The sequence below is a fragment of the Wyeomyia smithii genome, chromosome 3 (assembly GCF_029784165.1).
Source record: "Wyeomyia smithii strain HCP4-BCI-WySm-NY-G18 chromosome 3, ASM2978416v1, whole genome shotgun sequence".
Lineage (NCBI taxonomy): Eukaryota > Metazoa > Arthropoda > Insecta > Diptera > Culicidae > Wyeomyia > Wyeomyia smithii.
The window spans coordinates 125,200,476-125,219,434 of record NC_073696.1 but is presented as its reverse complement, the minus strand read 5'-3'; the positions used below and the strand labels follow the sequence as shown (position 1 = coordinate 125,219,434).

Sequence of the window (18,959 nt, the reverse complement as noted above, 5' to 3'; positions counted from 1 at the left end):
TACCGATCTTGCAACTTTTTAGGCGTCTTGATAGAGTTTTCGATTTTTATGGAAAACTTGGGCTCAAAAATTTGGGACAAAAAATAAAATTTCGAGATCGAATACGGGTTAAACAAATATCCCAATTCAATCCTATTAGTTTCAGGTCGTAGTCGGCAGCGAGGATAAAAAATTTGCCTTTAGCTTATAAGATATTTTAGACCATAAGGCATTAGACTTAATTGGCTCCGTAAAACATTAATTTGTATTGTGCCGTGTCAAATGAATGTTGTGTGAACAAAAAAAAATTCAATACTGTTTTTGTTATTTTTTTTTTTTCAGAATCATCATGTTTGTATAGCAGACAACAATATAAATTTCGATATGTGTTTACTTCCATACATGCTTTTTTGTTTTTGCTCAAAGCATATTGTGCTACTATCCTATATTAAAAAAATCTCATATATTTTGTAATTAACATCTTAATGCCCCTTATTTTATTCTCTTTTCTATTGGCTAATTTTGTTACTTACCCGTTATCTTCATTTTCAAACCAAAACCGATCGGCATCCCTTATTCTAGTAAACTGATCAATTATCACGGCAGTGAAAAGTTCTCCTGGTTTTCCGTTCGACTCCAACATACCACCGACGTAAACATCAACGTTATCTAGACGGTTGTCGTATGTTTTGATTAATAGACTGAAAACGAATACCACATTAATCCTTTTCATAATGATTTCAGAAGAAAACACACTCACTCTAACAGTTCAGGATTTTGCTCGAACACTTCTGGATTGATGTCTCTCCAAGTTTTCTTCTTTGGTAGTTTGTAAGCCACTCTAGCTGTATTGTAATCGGGCAATCCGTTATCACGCCCGCGCATAATGTTCAGCGCTCCCAGATCTCTTCGCGAGAATTCCATCGGCCCGAACAGCTGATCGCGCACATCCGAGCACAGCAGCGGATCTTCTCGTTCGGAAAGCTGAGATGCCATACCCATCAAAAACTCCTCGGTGGGGGTCTCATCTAAAACATCCTGAAAAGAGCGATCGTAAAAAAACATATACTATTGATACCTTCTGCCATATAAAAAATTCGAAGCTTACATTGGAATTCCACCACGTGGAGCAGAGTCTGAGCGCAGGATAGTCCATCTGAGTTCTACGAAACTCGCATTTCCCGTTACGTCGAAACAAGCCGGGTGGTATGAGAGAGTGTCCAAAGCGAAAAGCAGCCGCCTGAAACATGTGGCTAACGCCGGGATGAGTGTCGGCTTTATAGCCCGTGTAGGGTGACAATTCGGCGTCAAGAAACGCTGGCAGGTACTCGTAGGATATCACATTTTGTAAACTAGCTATAACAACCCGCCGAGCTCGTTGAAAAATTTCCTCGTCGGTCCAGTCTCTATGTTGCTTACGAACACGTTTTGCCACTACGTTATGCCATCGTAGAAAAAGAATCGCGAAAGATAGTACCGCTGGGTTTTGATTTGTTCGAGGATCACCCAACACTGAAAAGATGTTTCACGTTATAAAATATTGCATACTTATAGGCGATTATACTTACGGTATAACCTCTCCGGGTTAAGCATTCTCATTACATGCGGTACCGGATTGTTGAACAGCGGTACGCGTTGAGTGTTTTTCACTGGCATTGTACCTTCCCTATCGGTGAGCAGCAGGCCATCCTGGAACGATCGCATCGCATTCAACCACGCCTCCGATGTACTGTAAATAAAGCTACCATCGATCCATGCCGTCATCTGATTGATTTGTTCTCTTGGCGCGTTCGGACTCTGGCCTGTGTTCCGATCGTACGCAGCTCTATGAAACGGAATGTACCGATCACCGCGACATTCACGGTCGTACATTTCGTCACATTTTTCAATTTCTATCCGGTGCATCTCGATTGGACAGCCAGATTCAGATGCCATGACGACCTCGTTCGTAACGACCTGCCCGAAGAAAGCTAGCAAAGCAGTACGGTTGAATTGCGACGGCAGTCCATCCTTGCCACGCATAAACAGCCGGCTCAGTCTGCGCGGCGAGGGTCGATTCGAACCGGCCAGAACGTACACTCCGTCCGAGTAGGCGGGGGGTGCTTTCCGAGTAAGGTGATTATCTGTGAATAAATAAATGGATAATATTCGATCAGGAGGCTTGCCCAGTTAAGTAGGATGGCTAATCAATGTGTTTGTGAGCGCGTACTTGAGCAGCTGGGCGATTATACGGTACGGGGAGAATAAATTACATATGCGCGAAAATTCGCAACGGTGGCTGCACCGGTAGCGTAGCCAAAAAAGGTATGTAGGAGAAGGTGTGTTTCTTTGACATGCGTTTCTTAGCCTGGGACTGTGCAGTTGCACAGTGACATACAGAAAAGAAATCTTAAACTTGATTTGCAATGTGTGGAATATATGAGACTCCATTACTATCCATATAGGAACTACTAATTTTGTTGGATTTCAATAACAAAACTATTTGTAAAACTAAAAAAGAAAAACAAATTTCACTTGATATAACCAAGTTTATTTATGTAGTTTGATTTATTGTGTGCTGACGCTAATTATTGAAGATATACATTAGTTCAATTATTTTCTCCATTATCACTGAAAATCTTTTGAATAAGAACTTTATTTCGACGAAAGAACATCGAGCGATTTCCAGTGAATTTATCACTAATTCTGAAATCTCTTTTGAATATTTCCTGATATTTGTTTTGATTATTCAACTTGTTCATTACCGAATTTCAGAGTGCAGAATAGTTCGAAACTCATCGGTTATAATCTTTGCAGAATGGATACTGTACCAATAAAATCGTTTTACGAGAAAATAACTATCATTAATTAACTGTGTGATTTGTTTTAAAAATATAAAATATGAACTACTCTAGAATTGTTAATTTTATTTGCAATGTAAAGCTTTTTTTCTTTGTGTGGACTCATCACTGCGACCAGAGACATTTGATCTATTGTGATATTGCCAAGGTGTTTTCTGTACTCCGCACTTCACGTTTTTGGCAGCATCACTATTGAATGAATGATAAGCTTTTTCATTTATATCCGTGCTTGTGTGTGAGTGTTTAACCTTTCGTTTCAAGCTTACTGCTCTACTATATCGAGCCTCTTTCTATCCTAACAATATCGCCAAGTTACAATTCCCTGGAGTCAGGCTACACCTAACCTTCCTCTATGGCCAGATTAATTCTAAAAGGGACTTATTATGTCAAGAGGAAGGAGTCTTATCGAAATCTCGTTCCCCGTGCCAATATCGCCGATTCAAATTCCCTGGAGAGGATAAATATTCCTGAGATCAGTTTTATTATAAGAAGAACTTATTTTGTCAAGAGGAAGGAGTCTTATCAAAACCTCGTTCCTCCTACCAACACCGTGCAGCAAACCAGAAGTCGTATAAGGATGTTAATTCTTAGTCGCTCAAATGTGCATGTCAAGTTTGAAGTTACATAAGATGCAATAATAAATTTGTTCATATCGTATAAAATTTAGATCCGATAAAACGCAATATTAGGTTATATACAAAGCCATTTAACGTGTCATATAAAATTGTAAAATGCGTCAATCCTCTAAGTCGTATACAATGCAATACAAAGTTGCAAATGAGGCCATTCAAGAGAGCATGCGAAGTTATACAAAATCGTTACCAATTTTTTTTTTACAATGTACGTATATGGCGTCCAGATTTGTACACATAGGCGCATTTTATGCATCTTATATTGTCATTTTTTACCAAACAAAGGTTCACTTAACAGAGTTGAGCGCGAGTTATATGAACCAATTTGTTTGCTGGGCGCGTCACAATCACAATTCCCTGAAGAGGACTCAATGCTTCACTTCTGGTCAGTTTTATTATAAGTAGGTATATGTTATATATGCATCTCCCAGATGGTCTCGAGGTACGATGCTGGCCTAACAAGCCAGTCGTCGTAGGTTCGAGTCTCGTCTCGGGAGAGACTGTTAGTGTCAGTAGGATCGTAGCGCTAGCCCCGCAATTGTTCTGTACACTAAATAGTCGGCTGCGAAGTCTGTGTATAAATAAACAGAAGGTCAAGTTCCGAATCGGAATGTAGCACCAAGGCTTTGCTTATATGTTATATATAGTAGTATAAGTTATATTTTGTCAAGAGGAGGGAGTCTTATCGAAACATCGTTCTTCCAGCCAAGACCGCGCCATAATTACAAGTCCCTGAAGAGAACTTTTTATACGTTACTCAATCCAGTTTTATTTTAAGAGTGACTTATTTTTTGTTGGAATGAAAGTTAGCAGGGGTAGTATAGAGTTCAGCTTGAAGGAAGGGTATGTAGTGGAGAGCCTGAGAATAACCCATGTTGTTTGGTTGTCCTTTGACAACCAAATGGCCTGATTCTACTAAGATTCGTACTTAGTAGCTTACTTCAGAAATTATTGGAAGAAAAACAATTGCTTGTATTTCAGTTATTTATTATTAAATTCAACATCTTTTTTTACACAAATGTATTTTCTTCATACTTTCAAGAAAAAATACAGATAAAATCATTCGTCACGGTTTCGAAGGAATTCTCGAACTTTTCCTGTAGTACGGCTCATTAGACGGCGTACACCTTCTTCGTCCATCGTTTTGGTTATCTCATTGCAAGTTTTCATCTAATTGATATCTTCCACTACCTTTTACTTTACCTTGAGTCTCCTCTTCATGATTGCTCAGTTTTTCTCAACAGATCGGAATTGGTTGGGTTAAGGTTTTTCGGAATACCTAAACTGTACCCCTTTCTCTGCATACCATTCCTGAACGACTTTGCGACAGCGCGCCAAAGCTGACCAAAACACCTCTGAAATGTCATGCGATCGAATGAACGGCAAAATTCGATTTTTGGAGGCACTTTTTTGGTACAGTTACGACGTCATTGTCTTATTCGTAATGAAAACTTTCGCTTTTCTGCCATAGCTGAAAATGCCAGGCCAAATCAAGACTGTCGTGCAAATTTGTCGATGAAAACAAGTTTGAATTTGGCTGGAACGTCTTCCGAGCCGTTACCAAGTAAAATTTTTGACCTGGAATTTGCCCACAGTAAGACTTGACATAGGTTTTATCGTCCATCAGAAGACACCCTTCGAACTTGGTCAGCCCTTGGTCGTATAGCTTCCGAGCACGGATTTTGACCACACTATTCTATTTTATGGTCAGGTTTGGCTGTTTGCTAGCTCGAAACGACTTGAAACCTTAGTGGAGTCGAATTCCCCTCACGGTACTATGGGCAGCACCGAATTCTCCGAATCACGGTCCGAAAACTTGGGATTTCCCTTGAATGTCTACAAAGTCTTACCACGCAGTTTCCGGTCGACAGTTCTTTGATTGTTTATAAAAAACTGCGGAATGTCAAAAAAGGCTGTGCCAAATTTCGCAAAAATTCGAGGTTTCCGAAATCGAACGATTTTTTTTCCAAATTCTTCAAAAAATGACTAAACATTATAAATTTCAAGTAAACCTTTTTATTAATTCATAATAAAAAAGAAGGCTTAGAGATATTTCGAGTTCATTTAAGAGTAAAATTTCCAAGAAAATTCCTCTAGGTTTTTTACAATATTATAGGTCTAAAGCTTTGAAGCGTTTCCCGATCTTAATTAGAATCGTTTGTCAATTATCAAAAGTACATAGGTGAAGCTAACAAAATTCCCGACACGTGGGCATCGAAAACTTCCCAATCCATTCACCAGGAGCGCCACAATATGAGAAAAAGTTTGTTTCAATTCTAAATGAAGCACACTTCAATAAATAATTGACAAAACAATACGAAGAATTTTTCAATAACTTCAGTATTTTTTCATAAAGTCCATTTTTTCAAAAGTCCAACATTTTCTTATAAATGAATTCCCAATCGGCACGAGAGTTACAATTGAAATAGGACTTTTTTCTTACAATTGTCCCTCGAACGTTTTGAAAATAATATGGAAATAGGTTTGGAATCGAGTAACCATTACTATTATAGAAAAAGTTGTGTTTATTTTCTTACTGAAGACACTAAAGCTTTGATTGAAAAACAAATATTTCTTTTATTTTGTATGTCATCTGACTGTCAATAATAAAAAGGACCCTCGCCTTGCCTAACTGTCTAACGAATCAAGTGTCTCCTTCACCACTCTCAGGATTCCACAGCAGGATAACGGAGGCTAATAAACTTCCTATCCCGGAGCTCGTTAGTTTCCCGCTATATGTTAGCTGGTTCGAAGCGAGAAAAAATTTGCCCAAACACCGTTGCGAAAATATGATCGAAATCCACGGGTGGCCCACTTTTATTTTGTCTTTGCGATAATTGAACTACAATTTATTTATTTTTCTCTTAAGGGTTTTAACCGCTCGCGTAGCTAAAGTGTTGGCGAGAGTCATAACTTCAATGTGAAACGCTTCATTATGCAATCAGGACTAGAAACACGTTACTCCTGGCAACACTGTTGTTAGTCCGACTACGGTTGTAGCACTGACTTGCACCACGCGACCCGGTGGTAGCAGGTTATTAAGCTGAAACCTCTCTCAAACTCCTTCCGATTCAAGGATCCTAGCCAAATAGTAAATGGTGATTTTTTAAGAATTTGGTTTTTCTTTGAAAACAAACGCATAGAGATTACAAAACTGTATGAAATTTTTATTTGAGCCTATAAATTGGTTTATGCCATTTACTTTTTATAGATAATTTCATTCAAATGTTTGCCACGGCTACAATTTTAATGGTCCAGACGAAAAGTCCAATTTTGGGTTACTTTTTCGAGCATTACGGCTGGTATCTCGCGAATAACGCGTGTAATGTTGTCTTCCAAGGCTGAAATTGTTGTTGGCTTATCTGCATAGACGAGAGACTCAGCGAAGCCCCACAAAAAATAATCTAGCGGTGTTAAATCGCATGATCTAGGCGGCCAATTCACCGGTCCATTTCGTGAGATGAATTGCTCACCGAACTCATTCCGCAATATGTCCATTGATTCGCGCGATGTGTGGCACATCGCTCCGTCTTGCTGAAACCACATGTCAACAAGACCCAGCTCTTCATTCCGCGTCGAACACTCGACAGAAACGGACGTGCAAAGTGGTCGTTCTATTACAATCCGGTCCGTGTGTACGAATAGCCAAACAAAAGAGTGTATTATTCGCGCTAAAGGCCAACTAGATTGTGAGTTGTGTCGATACGTTCTGTACCCGGCTCACAACTTTGGCTGTATTGGTGCAAAATACCAGCTGCAGTTTTGATCTGTGCACCGTGAATAGATCTTTTTAATCCAAGCCCATCAGTTGACAGTCGAGTCCGTGTCGCTGTGCTGAGTGATCTCACACCCGGCTCACTGCTGGTGGCTGTATTGGTGCTGCTGTACTGGTGCTGCTGGCTGCTTTGGGTGCAGCTTCGAACGATCGGACAACCACTGCTGGAAGGAAGAAGTAAAGAGGTACGTGTTCTTGTCGGCGCTAGTGCGCTAGTGCGCTACATTTAGCGCAATGGATATAGATCCCTCGCCTCCCGTGCCACCATCCCCGAACCCCCCTGACCCTGACCCTTCTGTTACCCCCTCCCCTGTTCATTCTCCAGTCCCCCCTCGCCCCAGGCTTTACCCGGACGGATCTCAACAGGGCAGCTATACTGTTTATTTTCGTCCAAAGGCAGGAGTGAATTCAAAGCGTTTAAACATACTGCAAATTGCTAAAGACCTGACGAAGGGGTACAAGGCCGTGACCGAAATTTCCAAGGTCCGACCTAACAAGCTCCGTGTCGTGGTCAGTGATCTGGCACAGGCCAATGCTATCGCTTGCTCTGAGTTCTTCACACGCGAGTATCGCGTCTACATACCCGCACGAGACGTGGAGATCGACGGTGTCATAACCGATTCGAGTCTGTCTGTCGAGTGTATCCTAAAAAGCGCAACCGGTTGCTTCAAAAATACCGAAACACAGGCGAAGATTTTGGATTGTAAGCAATTGCGGTCCATGTCTCTCGTCGGCGGTAAAAAAGTTTACACTCCGTCAGACTCGTTTCGCGTTACGTTTGCCGGATCTGCACTCCCTAGCCACGTCTCGATCGACCGGGTTCGTCTGCCTGTGCGATTGTATGTACCCCGTGTTATGAATTGCACCAATTGCAAGCAGTTAGGCCACACAGCCGCCTACTGCTGCAATAAGGCACGATGTAGCAAGTGTGGGGAGACTCATGCGGAAGATTCTTGCAGTGTTAATGCTGAAAAATGTATTCACTGTGGGGAAAACCAGCATGAGCTCTCCACATGCCCGGTGTACATGCAGCGCAGAGATAAAATCAAGCGGTCACTTAAGGAGCGTTCAAAGCGTTCTTACGCTGAGATGCTGAAGAAGACCGTGACCACTTCTACCATAACATCGAACCCCTTTGATCTGTTGCCCTCTGATGAAACCGATTCTGACGATTCAGCAGCGGGAACATCTTATGCCAATCCTGGGGAGTCTAGGAAGAGGAAAAATGTTTCTTCTCCTAAACTTCCCCGTAAAGGTCCTAAGATTTCCCAAAGTGTAATGAAAAGTACGAACAAACCAAACAGTGCTGCGGAAAAACCGAAGCAAACTCCTCCTGGGCTTGCAAATTTAAAGTCCCAGAAGGAGTTCCCAGCACTGCCAGAAACATCTAAAACCCCAGTTGTTCCTTTTGCACATCCAGTTGATGAAACAAACTCTGGATTAGTGAAATTTTCTGACATTGTGGACTGGATTTTTGAAAATTTCAATGTACCCGATCCAATTAAAATTTTTCTTACAGCATTCCTCCCAACAGTTAGATCATTTTTGAAGCAATTGACTGCCCAATGGCCCCTCCTTGCAGCGATTGTATCTTTCGATGCCTAATTCAACTGCGTATATGAAGGATTCTATCTCTGTCTTACAGTGGAATTGTAGAAGTATTTTACCAAAAATTGATTCGTTTAAAGTTTTGATAAATAAAAACAAATGCGATGCATTTTCCCTTTGTGAAACTTGGCTTACTTCAAATACTGATCTCAACTTTCATGATTTTAATATTATTCGCCTTGATCGAGACACCCCATATGGAGGAGTACTTTTAGGGATTAAAAAGTGCTATTCTTTCTATCGTATTAAGCTCCCCTCGATTCCAGGCATCGAAGTTGTCGCATGTCAAATGACAATACAAGGTAAAGAGCTTTGTATTGCCTCAATATATATTCCTCCCAGAGCACAGGTTGGGCAACGGCTGCTCTTTGATTTAATAGAACTTCTTCCCTCGCCACGTTTGATTTTGGGAGACTTCAACTCTCATGGCGTGGCTTGGGGTTCCCCATACAATGATAACCGCTCCTCTTTAATCTATAACCTTTGCGATGACTTCGACATGACTATTTTAAACAACGGTGAAATGACACGTATCCCGAAACCTCCAGCGCGCCCAAGCGCTTTGGATCTATCCTTATGTTCGACGTCGCTACGGTTGGATTGCACATGGAAGGTAATCCTTGATCCTCACGGTAGCGACCATTTGCCTATTCTTATTTCAATTAATAACGGGTCAACTCGCATGCGACCAATTGACATTCCGTATGACCTCACACGGAATGTCGATTGGAAGTTATACGAGGAAATGATTTCAAAAGCGGTCGAGTCGATTCAACATCATCCACCACTTGAAGAATACAACCTCCTCGCGGGCTTGATTCTCGACGCCGCGTTGCAAGCCCAAACGAAGAAATATCCCGGCGTAACGATCAAAGAACGGCCTCCCACTCCGTGGTGGGACCAAGAGTGCTCCGATGTCTACACGCAAAGATCCGACGCGTATCTGACCTTCCGGGATACAGACGATGCCGACGACTTTAAACGTTATTCGGAGCTTGATACCAAGTTTAAAAGCTTGACTAAGGCAAAGAAACGCGGATATTGGCGTCGGTTCGTAAACGAGACGTCGAGGGAGACATCAATGAGCACTCTTTGGAACACAGCCCGAAGAATGCGGAATCGCGTAACGGTCAACGAAAGCGAGGAGTCTTCAAGTAGGTGGATATTTGATTTTGCCAGGAAAGTATGTCCGGACTCTGTTCCTGAGCAAAACATTGTTCGCGATGCGTCTCCGGGCCACGACGCGATTGAATCACCTTTTACGATGGCAGAATTTTCAGTTGCCCTCCTGTCCTGTAACAATAACGCGCCTGGGTTAGATAGAATCAAATTCAACTTGTTGAAGAATCTACCCGGCAATGCCAAGAGGCGCTTGTTGAACTTGTTCAATAAGTTCCTGGAGCAAAATATTGTACCGCAGGATTGGAGGCAAGTGAAGGTGATCGCCATCCAAAAACCAGGGAAACCAGCTTCTGATCACAACTCTTATAGGCCGATTGCAATGCTATCCTGTATCCGGAAATTGATGGAAAAAATGATACTCCGTCGTTTAGACCATTGGGTCGAATCAAATGGACTACTATCAGATACTCAATTTGGCTTCCGCCGTGCCAAAGGGACGAATGATTGTCTTGCGTTGCTTTCAACAGATATTCAGCTGGCGTATGCTCGCAAAGAACAAATGGCGTCTACGTTCTTGGACATTAAGGGGGCTTTTGATTCCGTTTCTATTGACATTCTTTCGGGTAAACTTCACCGACAAGGATTTTCTCCAATTTTGAACAATTTTTTGCACAATGTTGTCCGAAAAGCACATGCATTTTACGCACGGCGATTTGGCAACTTTTCGCATTAGCTACATGGGTCTTCCCCAGGGCTCATGTTTAAGCCCCCTTCTTTACAACTTTTATGTAAATGACATCGACGAATGTCTGGCAAACTCATGCACGATAAGACAACTTGCAGACGACAGTGTAATCTCTGTTACAGGAGCCAGAGCTGCCGATTTGCAAGGACCATTGCAAGATACCTTGGACAATTTGTCTGCTTGGGCTTTACAGCTAGGTATCGAATTCTCTCCGGAGAAGACTGAGATAGTAGTTTTTTCTAGGAAGCATGAACCTGCTCAGCTTCAAACACAATTAATGGGTAAAACGATTTCTCAGGTTTTGGTACACAAATATCTTGGTGTCTGGTTCGACTCTAAAGGCACCTGGGGTTGTCACGTGAGGTATCTGATGAAAAAATGTCAACAAAGAGTGAATTTTCTTCGTACAATAACCGGACAATGGTGGGGAGCCCACCCAGGAGACCTTATAAGGCTTTACCAAACAACGATATTGTCTGTTATTGAATACGGGTGTTTCTGCTTCCGCTCCGCAGCAAACACACATTTGATCAAACTGGAGCGAATACAATATCGTTGTTTGCGTATCGCCTTAGGTTGCATGCAGTCGACCCATACGATGAGTTTGGAGGTCTTAGCTGGAGTACTACCATTGAAAAACCGCTTCTGGAGCCTGTCTTCTCGTATTCTTATCAAATGTGAGGTCTCGAACCGTCCCGTGATTGAAAATTTTGAAAGGTTAATCGAACTTAATTCTCAAACCCGTTTTATGACATTGTATTTCAATCACATGTCCCAAAATATTAACCCTCCTCGAATATTCCAAATCGTCTCGACTTATCAAATACTTCTGATTCTACTGTGTTTTTCGATACATCCATGATAGAAGAAACTCGTGGAATCCCGGATCATTTACGCGTGCAGCAGATCCCAAAAAATTTTTTCCAATAAATATCGAAACATCAACTGCGACAATATGTACTACACTGACGGATCACTTCTTGATGGGTCCACTGGCTTCGGTATCTTCAATAACAATTTAACCGTCTCCCATAAGCTCGATAATCCTGCTTCTGTTTACGTCGCAGAACTAGCTGCAATTCAGTACACCCTAGGGATTATCGAAAAAATGCCCACGGACCATTATTTCATCTTTACGGACAGTCTCAGTTCCATTGAGGCTCTCCGATCGATGAAAGATGTTAAGCACTCTCCGTATTTCCTGGGGAAAATACGGGAACATCTGAGTGCTTTATCCGAAAAATCTACTCAGATTACCTTAGCGTGGGTCCCTTCTCACTGCTCGATACCGGGTAATGAGAAAGCGGACTTTTTGGCTAAGGTGGGCGCAACAAACGGTGATATTTATGAAAGACCAATTGCCTTTAATGAATTTTTCGCATTTGTACGTCAGAATACGATCATCAGTTGGCAAAATTCTTGGACCAAGGGGGAACTGGGAAGGTGGTTACATTCCATAATCCCCAAGGTATCGACGAACCCGTGGTTCAAGGGGTTGGATGTAGGGCGGGATTTCATTTGCGTGATGTCCCGGCTTATGTCCAATCACTATAGATTTGACGCGCATCTCCGTCGTGTTGGGCTCGGGGAAAGCGGTATCTGTGCCTGTGGTGAAGGTTATCACGACATAGAGCACGTTGTTTGGTCATGCCCTGTACACCGTGACGCCAGGTCTAGATTAATAGCTTCCCTGCAGGCCGAAGGTAGGCAGCCGGCTGTTCCTGTTCGTGATGTCTTGGCGAGCCGTAACCTATCCTACATGTCCCTTATATACGTTTTCCTGAAATCCATCCACGCCCCAGTTTAGTCCTATCATCTTCCGCCTACATCCAACCAAACGACAAGAACACGTTAAGACCCCGGATCCGGAAACAGCAACTAGACCCGCACGATACTCTCAGGCCCCGAGGGAGACAACCCAATATGCCAGTCCGTAATATCTTGGCCCAGCAGCGGAACATATTCAATATGCTGCTTACCTATGGCGATGGAAAACCATCAAACAACTATTCAGTGCTTTTCATGCAAAACATTCTAGCTTAAGTTAGATTTAGTTTCAGCTCGTAGTCGGCAGCGAGGATAAAAAATTAGCTTTTAGTTATTAAGATACTTTAGTAAGTAAGCTACCAGATATAATTGGCGCCGTTAAACATTGAATTGTATTTGTGCCGTGTCAAATAAACTATAGATGAGGAAAAAAAAAAAAAAAGACCCAGCTCTTCAATTTCCGGCAGTAAAAATCAGAAATCATCGCGCGATAGCGAGCGCCATTGACCGTAACGTTGCGATTTTGATCATCTTTGAAGAAGTACGGACAAATGATGCCTCCAGCATGTAAACCGCACCAAACCGTGCATTTTTCTGGGTGCATTGGCGATTCTTGTATTGAATCTGGTTGCTCTTCGATCCAAATGCGGCAATTTTGCTTATTAACATACCCATTTAACCAGAAATGAGCTTCGTCACTGAACACAATTTTTCGGTAAAAAAGTGGATTTTCGGCAAGTTGTTCTAAGGCCCATTCACCTAAAATTCGACGCTGCGGCAAGTCGTTCGGCTTCAATTTATGTACGAGTTGTATTTTTTAAGGCTTTACACCAAGATCCTTCCGTAAAATCTTCCATGTAGTCGAATAACACAAGCCCAATTGCTGCGAACGGCGTCGAATTGACATTTCACGGTTTTCCACTACATTGGCTGATACGGCAGCAATATTTTCTTCTGTACGCACTCTATGTATACGTGTTGGTGGGTTTATGTCCAACAGAGTAAAACTGGCTTGAAATTTCGTCAAAATAGCTTGAATAGCTTGCTCAGTAGGTCGATTATGACGACCAAAAAATGGTCGTAATGCGCGAAAAACATTTTTCACAGAGGACGAATTTTGGTAATAAAATTGGATTATTTGTAAGCGTTGTTCAGGCAGAAGTCTGTTCATGGTGGAATGGCAAACCAAACTGAGTACATTAGACTTTGACAGCTGTCAGAATTCCCGCGTGAACTGTCAAATCTGAATACACGAAAAACCAAATGCAAAAAATCACCCTTTACATTCCCCATTTACTAGGTCCAATTCTTTCGAACGTGCTTGAGAAAGTAAGCATTAAGCGATCAATCAGAGGATTTTGCGTTTTAACAAGGCTTGACAGTTTTCAATAGTACAATAGTTCAAGTGGTCAAATAAAATGTTCTGCCTTTGGCAGGATGTATAGTAGATTTTCCTACTGATTGTTGCGAGATCGAAGGAAATCCCTCGAAAATTACCCGATTTATTATTTGTTTATTTTTTATTTATTTCATTTGTCAATGCATGTAGAGTAAGAATCACTTCTTTTTAAAATTCTACACTTAGAAGAAAAAAAACACATACTTAACATTGTTTGCAATCACATTTAATTTTTCATCCTACCTAAACCACTATTTTTCAAACTCATATCTTGAATTTAATTTAATTTCTTCCTTCCATCCAATTGGTACAAGCATGGCGGAATCTAGCAGAACAGGTAGTATCTTTTACATCAGTAGAAAGATGACTCCACCAGACAATTGCACGTACAAAGAAGGTTTTTCCATATTGCGAAGTGAAAAATTGCGGCAAAATGTAATCTCGAACGCGGGAACTACGAAATGGCTGTAGTTTTTCACGCATGTATTCGGGACCGTTGTGAGTGACTTTATACAAAGTAAAAAGTCAGCGAAATTTGTAAAAGTTTTCTAAAGGAAGACCAAGAAGCTGGTTTTGCAGATAAGTAACTCTAGCATATCTATTAAGATTGAAAACCCCAACGAACACAACAATTCAGAGCCACCCGCAACCTGGTTAATACTCGTACAGGAGCATCGATGATAAGCTCAGATCCGTAAGTGAATTGGGGAAGTAACAGAGATTTAAACTTTTTCAATTTAACATTTACTCGTAACATGCTAGCTATTATTTTCAAATGCCCTAGACCAGCATAAATTTTACTGCATTTTACTGTCTGTCCCATTGCAAATTATTTTGTAGAATTACAGTCACACCAGTATTATGGGCCAGCTAAGCATAATTGATTTTTTTAATTAACGATAAAAAAAACAAAAAAATAAGATTAAACCTTCGCTTTTTTACTAACTTGTGCTAAGTACATTGAAGTTTGATGTTGAAAATATATTTTCGTTCTTACACAACTTATTTAATCAAAAATTTACAAAATGTTATGCTCTTCCGATTCCCACTATTATGGGCCACTTTTTGACTCTCCCAGTATTATGGGCCAATGCTCCCAGTATTAAGAGCCAGGCGAATGTTTTTTTTTGTTTTGAAGACAGAGACATTATTTTAAAGAGTAATTCCAACTGTAAGGTTAACATCGAGAGGCAGGTTAGACTATCAGAAAGACATTGAATCAATTTCGACAACAGGTTTAAGTTTGGTTTATTTGACACGGCACAATAATTTCGATAACACATTATTGTAATATTTTGCTCCGCCTTTTTTCAAAGTTTGTTTTTCTCATGTTTTGAACACTCATATGTTTTGACACTATCTCCCAGACAGTCTCGCGATACGGCGCTGGCCTAAGAAGCCAGTCGTCGTGAGTTCGAGTCTCGGCTCGGGAAAGACTGTAAGTGTCAGTAGGGTCGTAGCGCGCTATCCTCGTAATTGTCCTGTACACTAAAACAGTTGACTGCGAAGTATGTGTATAAATAATTCAGATCGAGTTCCGAATCGTAGCACCAAGGCTTTGCTTTTCTATGTTTTGACAATAGGTATCTTTTTACTCCGTCGGAAAGAACACAGCAATCTAAGCTGGAAGGCAGGAGTTCGATTACCGATACAGTCACCTGTCACCCGAAATTCGGTCGGCTGCCTTAGAGCATAAGCATAATTGATAACTGTGAAAATGCGAGTGCTTATGAAACCAATAAGAAGCCTAAATTTTCAAACTGGGTACAGTAACCAAAGTTTAGAAATCAGGGTTGATATTGACTTTAAAGCAAGATCATGAAAATTTAGGATAAACAAACGTTAGTACCAGTTTCTCCACTAATTAAAATGCCGATAAGTAAATATATTCACAAGTTATGCTCAGTAGTGCACTAAACTTCAATTTGACTATCAAAAGTCATTAATATGCGTCAAAAACTAATACAATATATAGCCTAGCCGATATTACTGGGTGGCCCATAATACTGGGAAAACCAAATTTCGTGACTAGTATTATGGGCCAATATTTAGCAGCGTATGAAAATAGTTAAAATGCGAAATCCAGAGCGGATACTTCATAATTCGATAAATACATAGTAATTATTAATAGTTCCTTTCATTTTGATGAAATTGACGATGTTTTACACGAACTCTAGCCTTATTTTCCACGACTGACTTTTTGCAAATGAGGTGAAAACAACAACAAATTTCACTGTGCTACAAATGAAAAAAAAAATGCAAGAACTTCTGCAGTGACCTAGTGTAGATTGTAGGTCTTGTTGAGTGTAACATTCGCTCATACTAGAAATTTTCCAAACACCCCCAAAACCTGAAGTTATGGTCAAAATACGGTTTTTTGGACCTCAGCGCATATAATATTTTTCAACTCAGTCATTTATCAACCGATTTTCAATATTTAAGCAGTTTTAGAAAGAAAACAAATAAAGCTTTTAAAATATTTACTGGTTTGTTCTAATATTAATAAAACATGTTAAGTTATTTGAGTTTATATCTAATTTTTTAGACTTTTTCACGCAATTTTCAATTTAATTTTAAATTTGCCGTCTATTTTTGTAAGAAACATACCACAAATATACAACAATTTCAAAAGTATATTAAATTCTGAATCAAATGAAAGTAGTTTTGTGAAAATCGGTTGATATTTGGCTTAGTTATTTATATATTTTTTAAGAAAACCAGAATTTTTGGCTTCTATCGCACAATTATTTCACGGTGATACAAATGATGAACAAATGCAAGAACTTTTGAAGTGACTTAGTGAGGGTTGTAGCTTTTGTCAAGTGTTACGTGCGCATTTACTTGAAGTTTTTCAAATACCTCGAAAATTATAAGTTATCTTCAAAACCCTGTTTTTTACCCAAGCTCACATTTTTATGTTTAATACGGTTATTTTTCAACCGAATTTTTATATTTTGGCTATTAAATTAAAATTAAATTGAAAAATTGCGTGAAAAAGTCTAAAAAATTGGATTCAAACTCAAATAACTAAACATGTTTTATTGATATTCCTTAAAACCTGTATATATTTTCAAAGCTCTATTTGTCTTCTTTCTAAAACTGCTTAAATATTGAAAATCGGTTGATAAATGACTGAGTTAAAAAATATTATATGCGCTGAGGTCCATAAAACCGTATTTTGACCATAATTTCAGATTTTGGGGGTGTTTGGAAAATATCTAGTATGAGCGAATATTAAACTCAACAAGACCTACAACCTATGCCTAGATTGGAAGCGTAGTCTACATAATTGATAATGTCGCCATTCATTATAAGATTTGGTAAGATTTCGGGTCGTTGACGTCTAGTTATACACATAGCTTTTGTTTTTGAACAGTTGATCTATAGCATGTTAGCTGTGGACCATTGTGCAATGCTACACAGATCTATATTTACCAGTCTATCCATTTCAGTCACAGATTTTTCAGATGAGCACAAGTAAATTTGTACATCATCTGCGAACATATGGATTTGGCAGTGTTTCAATACAGATGGCAAGTCATTGATGAATAATGTAAAAAGCAGAGGTCCAAGTACTGAGCCTCGAGGAACACCCGAAGCAATCGGCAACTGACTTGACAGTTTACCGTCGATTTCAACGCATTGAGATCGATTTTTTAGGTACAATTCCATCAATATAACAGCCTCACGAGAAAAATTAAATTGATGAGAAAATTTTTTAAGCAGCTTCACATGTGATACTCTGTCAAAGACTTTTGAAAAATCTATAAATAACAGTAATGCTAACCCTTTCCTGTCTATCACTCTATAGATATTAGGGTGGGGAATCGTTATATGGAAAAAAACGAACCTTGATAGCAGAAAGCCAGAACCAAGTTTTTTTTGTTCTATTTGGGGCCCCAAAAAATCCTGAGTTTATTAGAAGTCGATTGCTTTTGTCTCCGCTTGGCGCATTGCATTTTAAATTTATATGGATATTTGTATGGAAAAACCAACTTTTTTGCATTTTCCATTCTAAGGAGCTCAAAACGGCTCAAACCATAGGTTTCATCACTTCAAATGGTAGGTTTTTAGATGCCTAATAACTTGGCCGAAGACACTAAAGAGCTAGGGTGTGCCAAAAAAATGCTAGAGCTGTTCAAAGTTGAGTATGTCGAAATTTATGTTGCAAATTATTTTTTCTGCCAACACTGCCAGTGTACCGGCGTTAGTCTGATTTTCATCAGTAGTAACCTCCGAAACACGGTGTAGATTCTATTTACGCCTAGAATATTGACCTGAATTTGTTTGTTTGGTCTAGCTGAATGTATAAACTCGTTACGACAGGTTACTTCTGATGGGAATCCTACTGACGCCGGTACATTGGTAATGTTGGCAGAAAACAAGTTTTTCTGCATTTAAATCGACATACTCAACTTTGAACAGCTATAGCTCTTCTTAGGGACATTCTAGCTCTTCAGTGTCTTCTGCTAAGTTGTTAGACATCTAAAATACTATACTTTAACATAATGAAGTGCATTATTAGAGCATTATTGAGCTCTCTAGAGAGGTAAATGCAAAAAAGTAGGTTTTCCCATATGAATTTTCATACAAATTTGAAATGCAATGCGCCAAGCGGAGACAAAACCAATCGACCTCAGGTAAGTTTAGGGTTGTTTGGGACCCCAAAAGGAACCGAAAAAACTTGGTTCTGGAAAATCGATCACTTTTCCCCACTTTAATAGATATCATCATTCACTTTGAGTAAGCCTGTAACGGTACTGTGATTGGCTCTAAAACCTGACTGTTTGGTGGTGAGCAAATTATAGCGACGAATAAACTCTTGAATTTGACCTTTTATAATCTTCACGAAAGCTTTAGACAGTGAACACAACAATATTGCTTTTTTATACACTTTTCCGCTCATAGATTTCAATTTTACATCCTCATGTAGGCGAACTTCCTGACAGACGTAACGAAAACACTCCTTTTTATGTGTGGACCCCACTGCGACCAGTAGTTGTTTGATCTATTGTGGCATTGTCCGGACGTTTTTGCTGTTTGCACATTTCTGTTTTTTTTTTACCATTTTGCAGTGCTACTTATTGAGAAG

General features: G+C 40.0%; 1 protein-coding gene across 3 annotated transcripts in view; it reads right to left on the bottom strand.

Annotated features, from left to right (window-relative positions):
• LOC129731164 (dual oxidase) overlaps nucleotides 1-18,959 on the bottom strand; it is a 116,164-nt gene that overhangs the window by 5,675 nt on the left and 91,530 nt on the right. For all 3 annotated transcript variants that reach the window (XM_055690968.1, XM_055690967.1, XM_055690969.1), the window contains exons 4-7: nucleotides 1,548-2,102; nucleotides 1,088-1,491; nucleotides 740-1,017; nucleotides 513-680 (exon numbers count right to left, since the gene is read on the bottom strand). In XM_055690968.1, coding sequence (XP_055546943.1) covers nucleotides 513-680; nucleotides 740-1,017; nucleotides 1,088-1,491; nucleotides 1,548-2,102 — 1,405 coding nt within the window. The remainder of the gene's footprint in view (nucleotides 1-512; nucleotides 681-739; nucleotides 1,018-1,087; nucleotides 1,492-1,547; nucleotides 2,103-18,959) is intronic.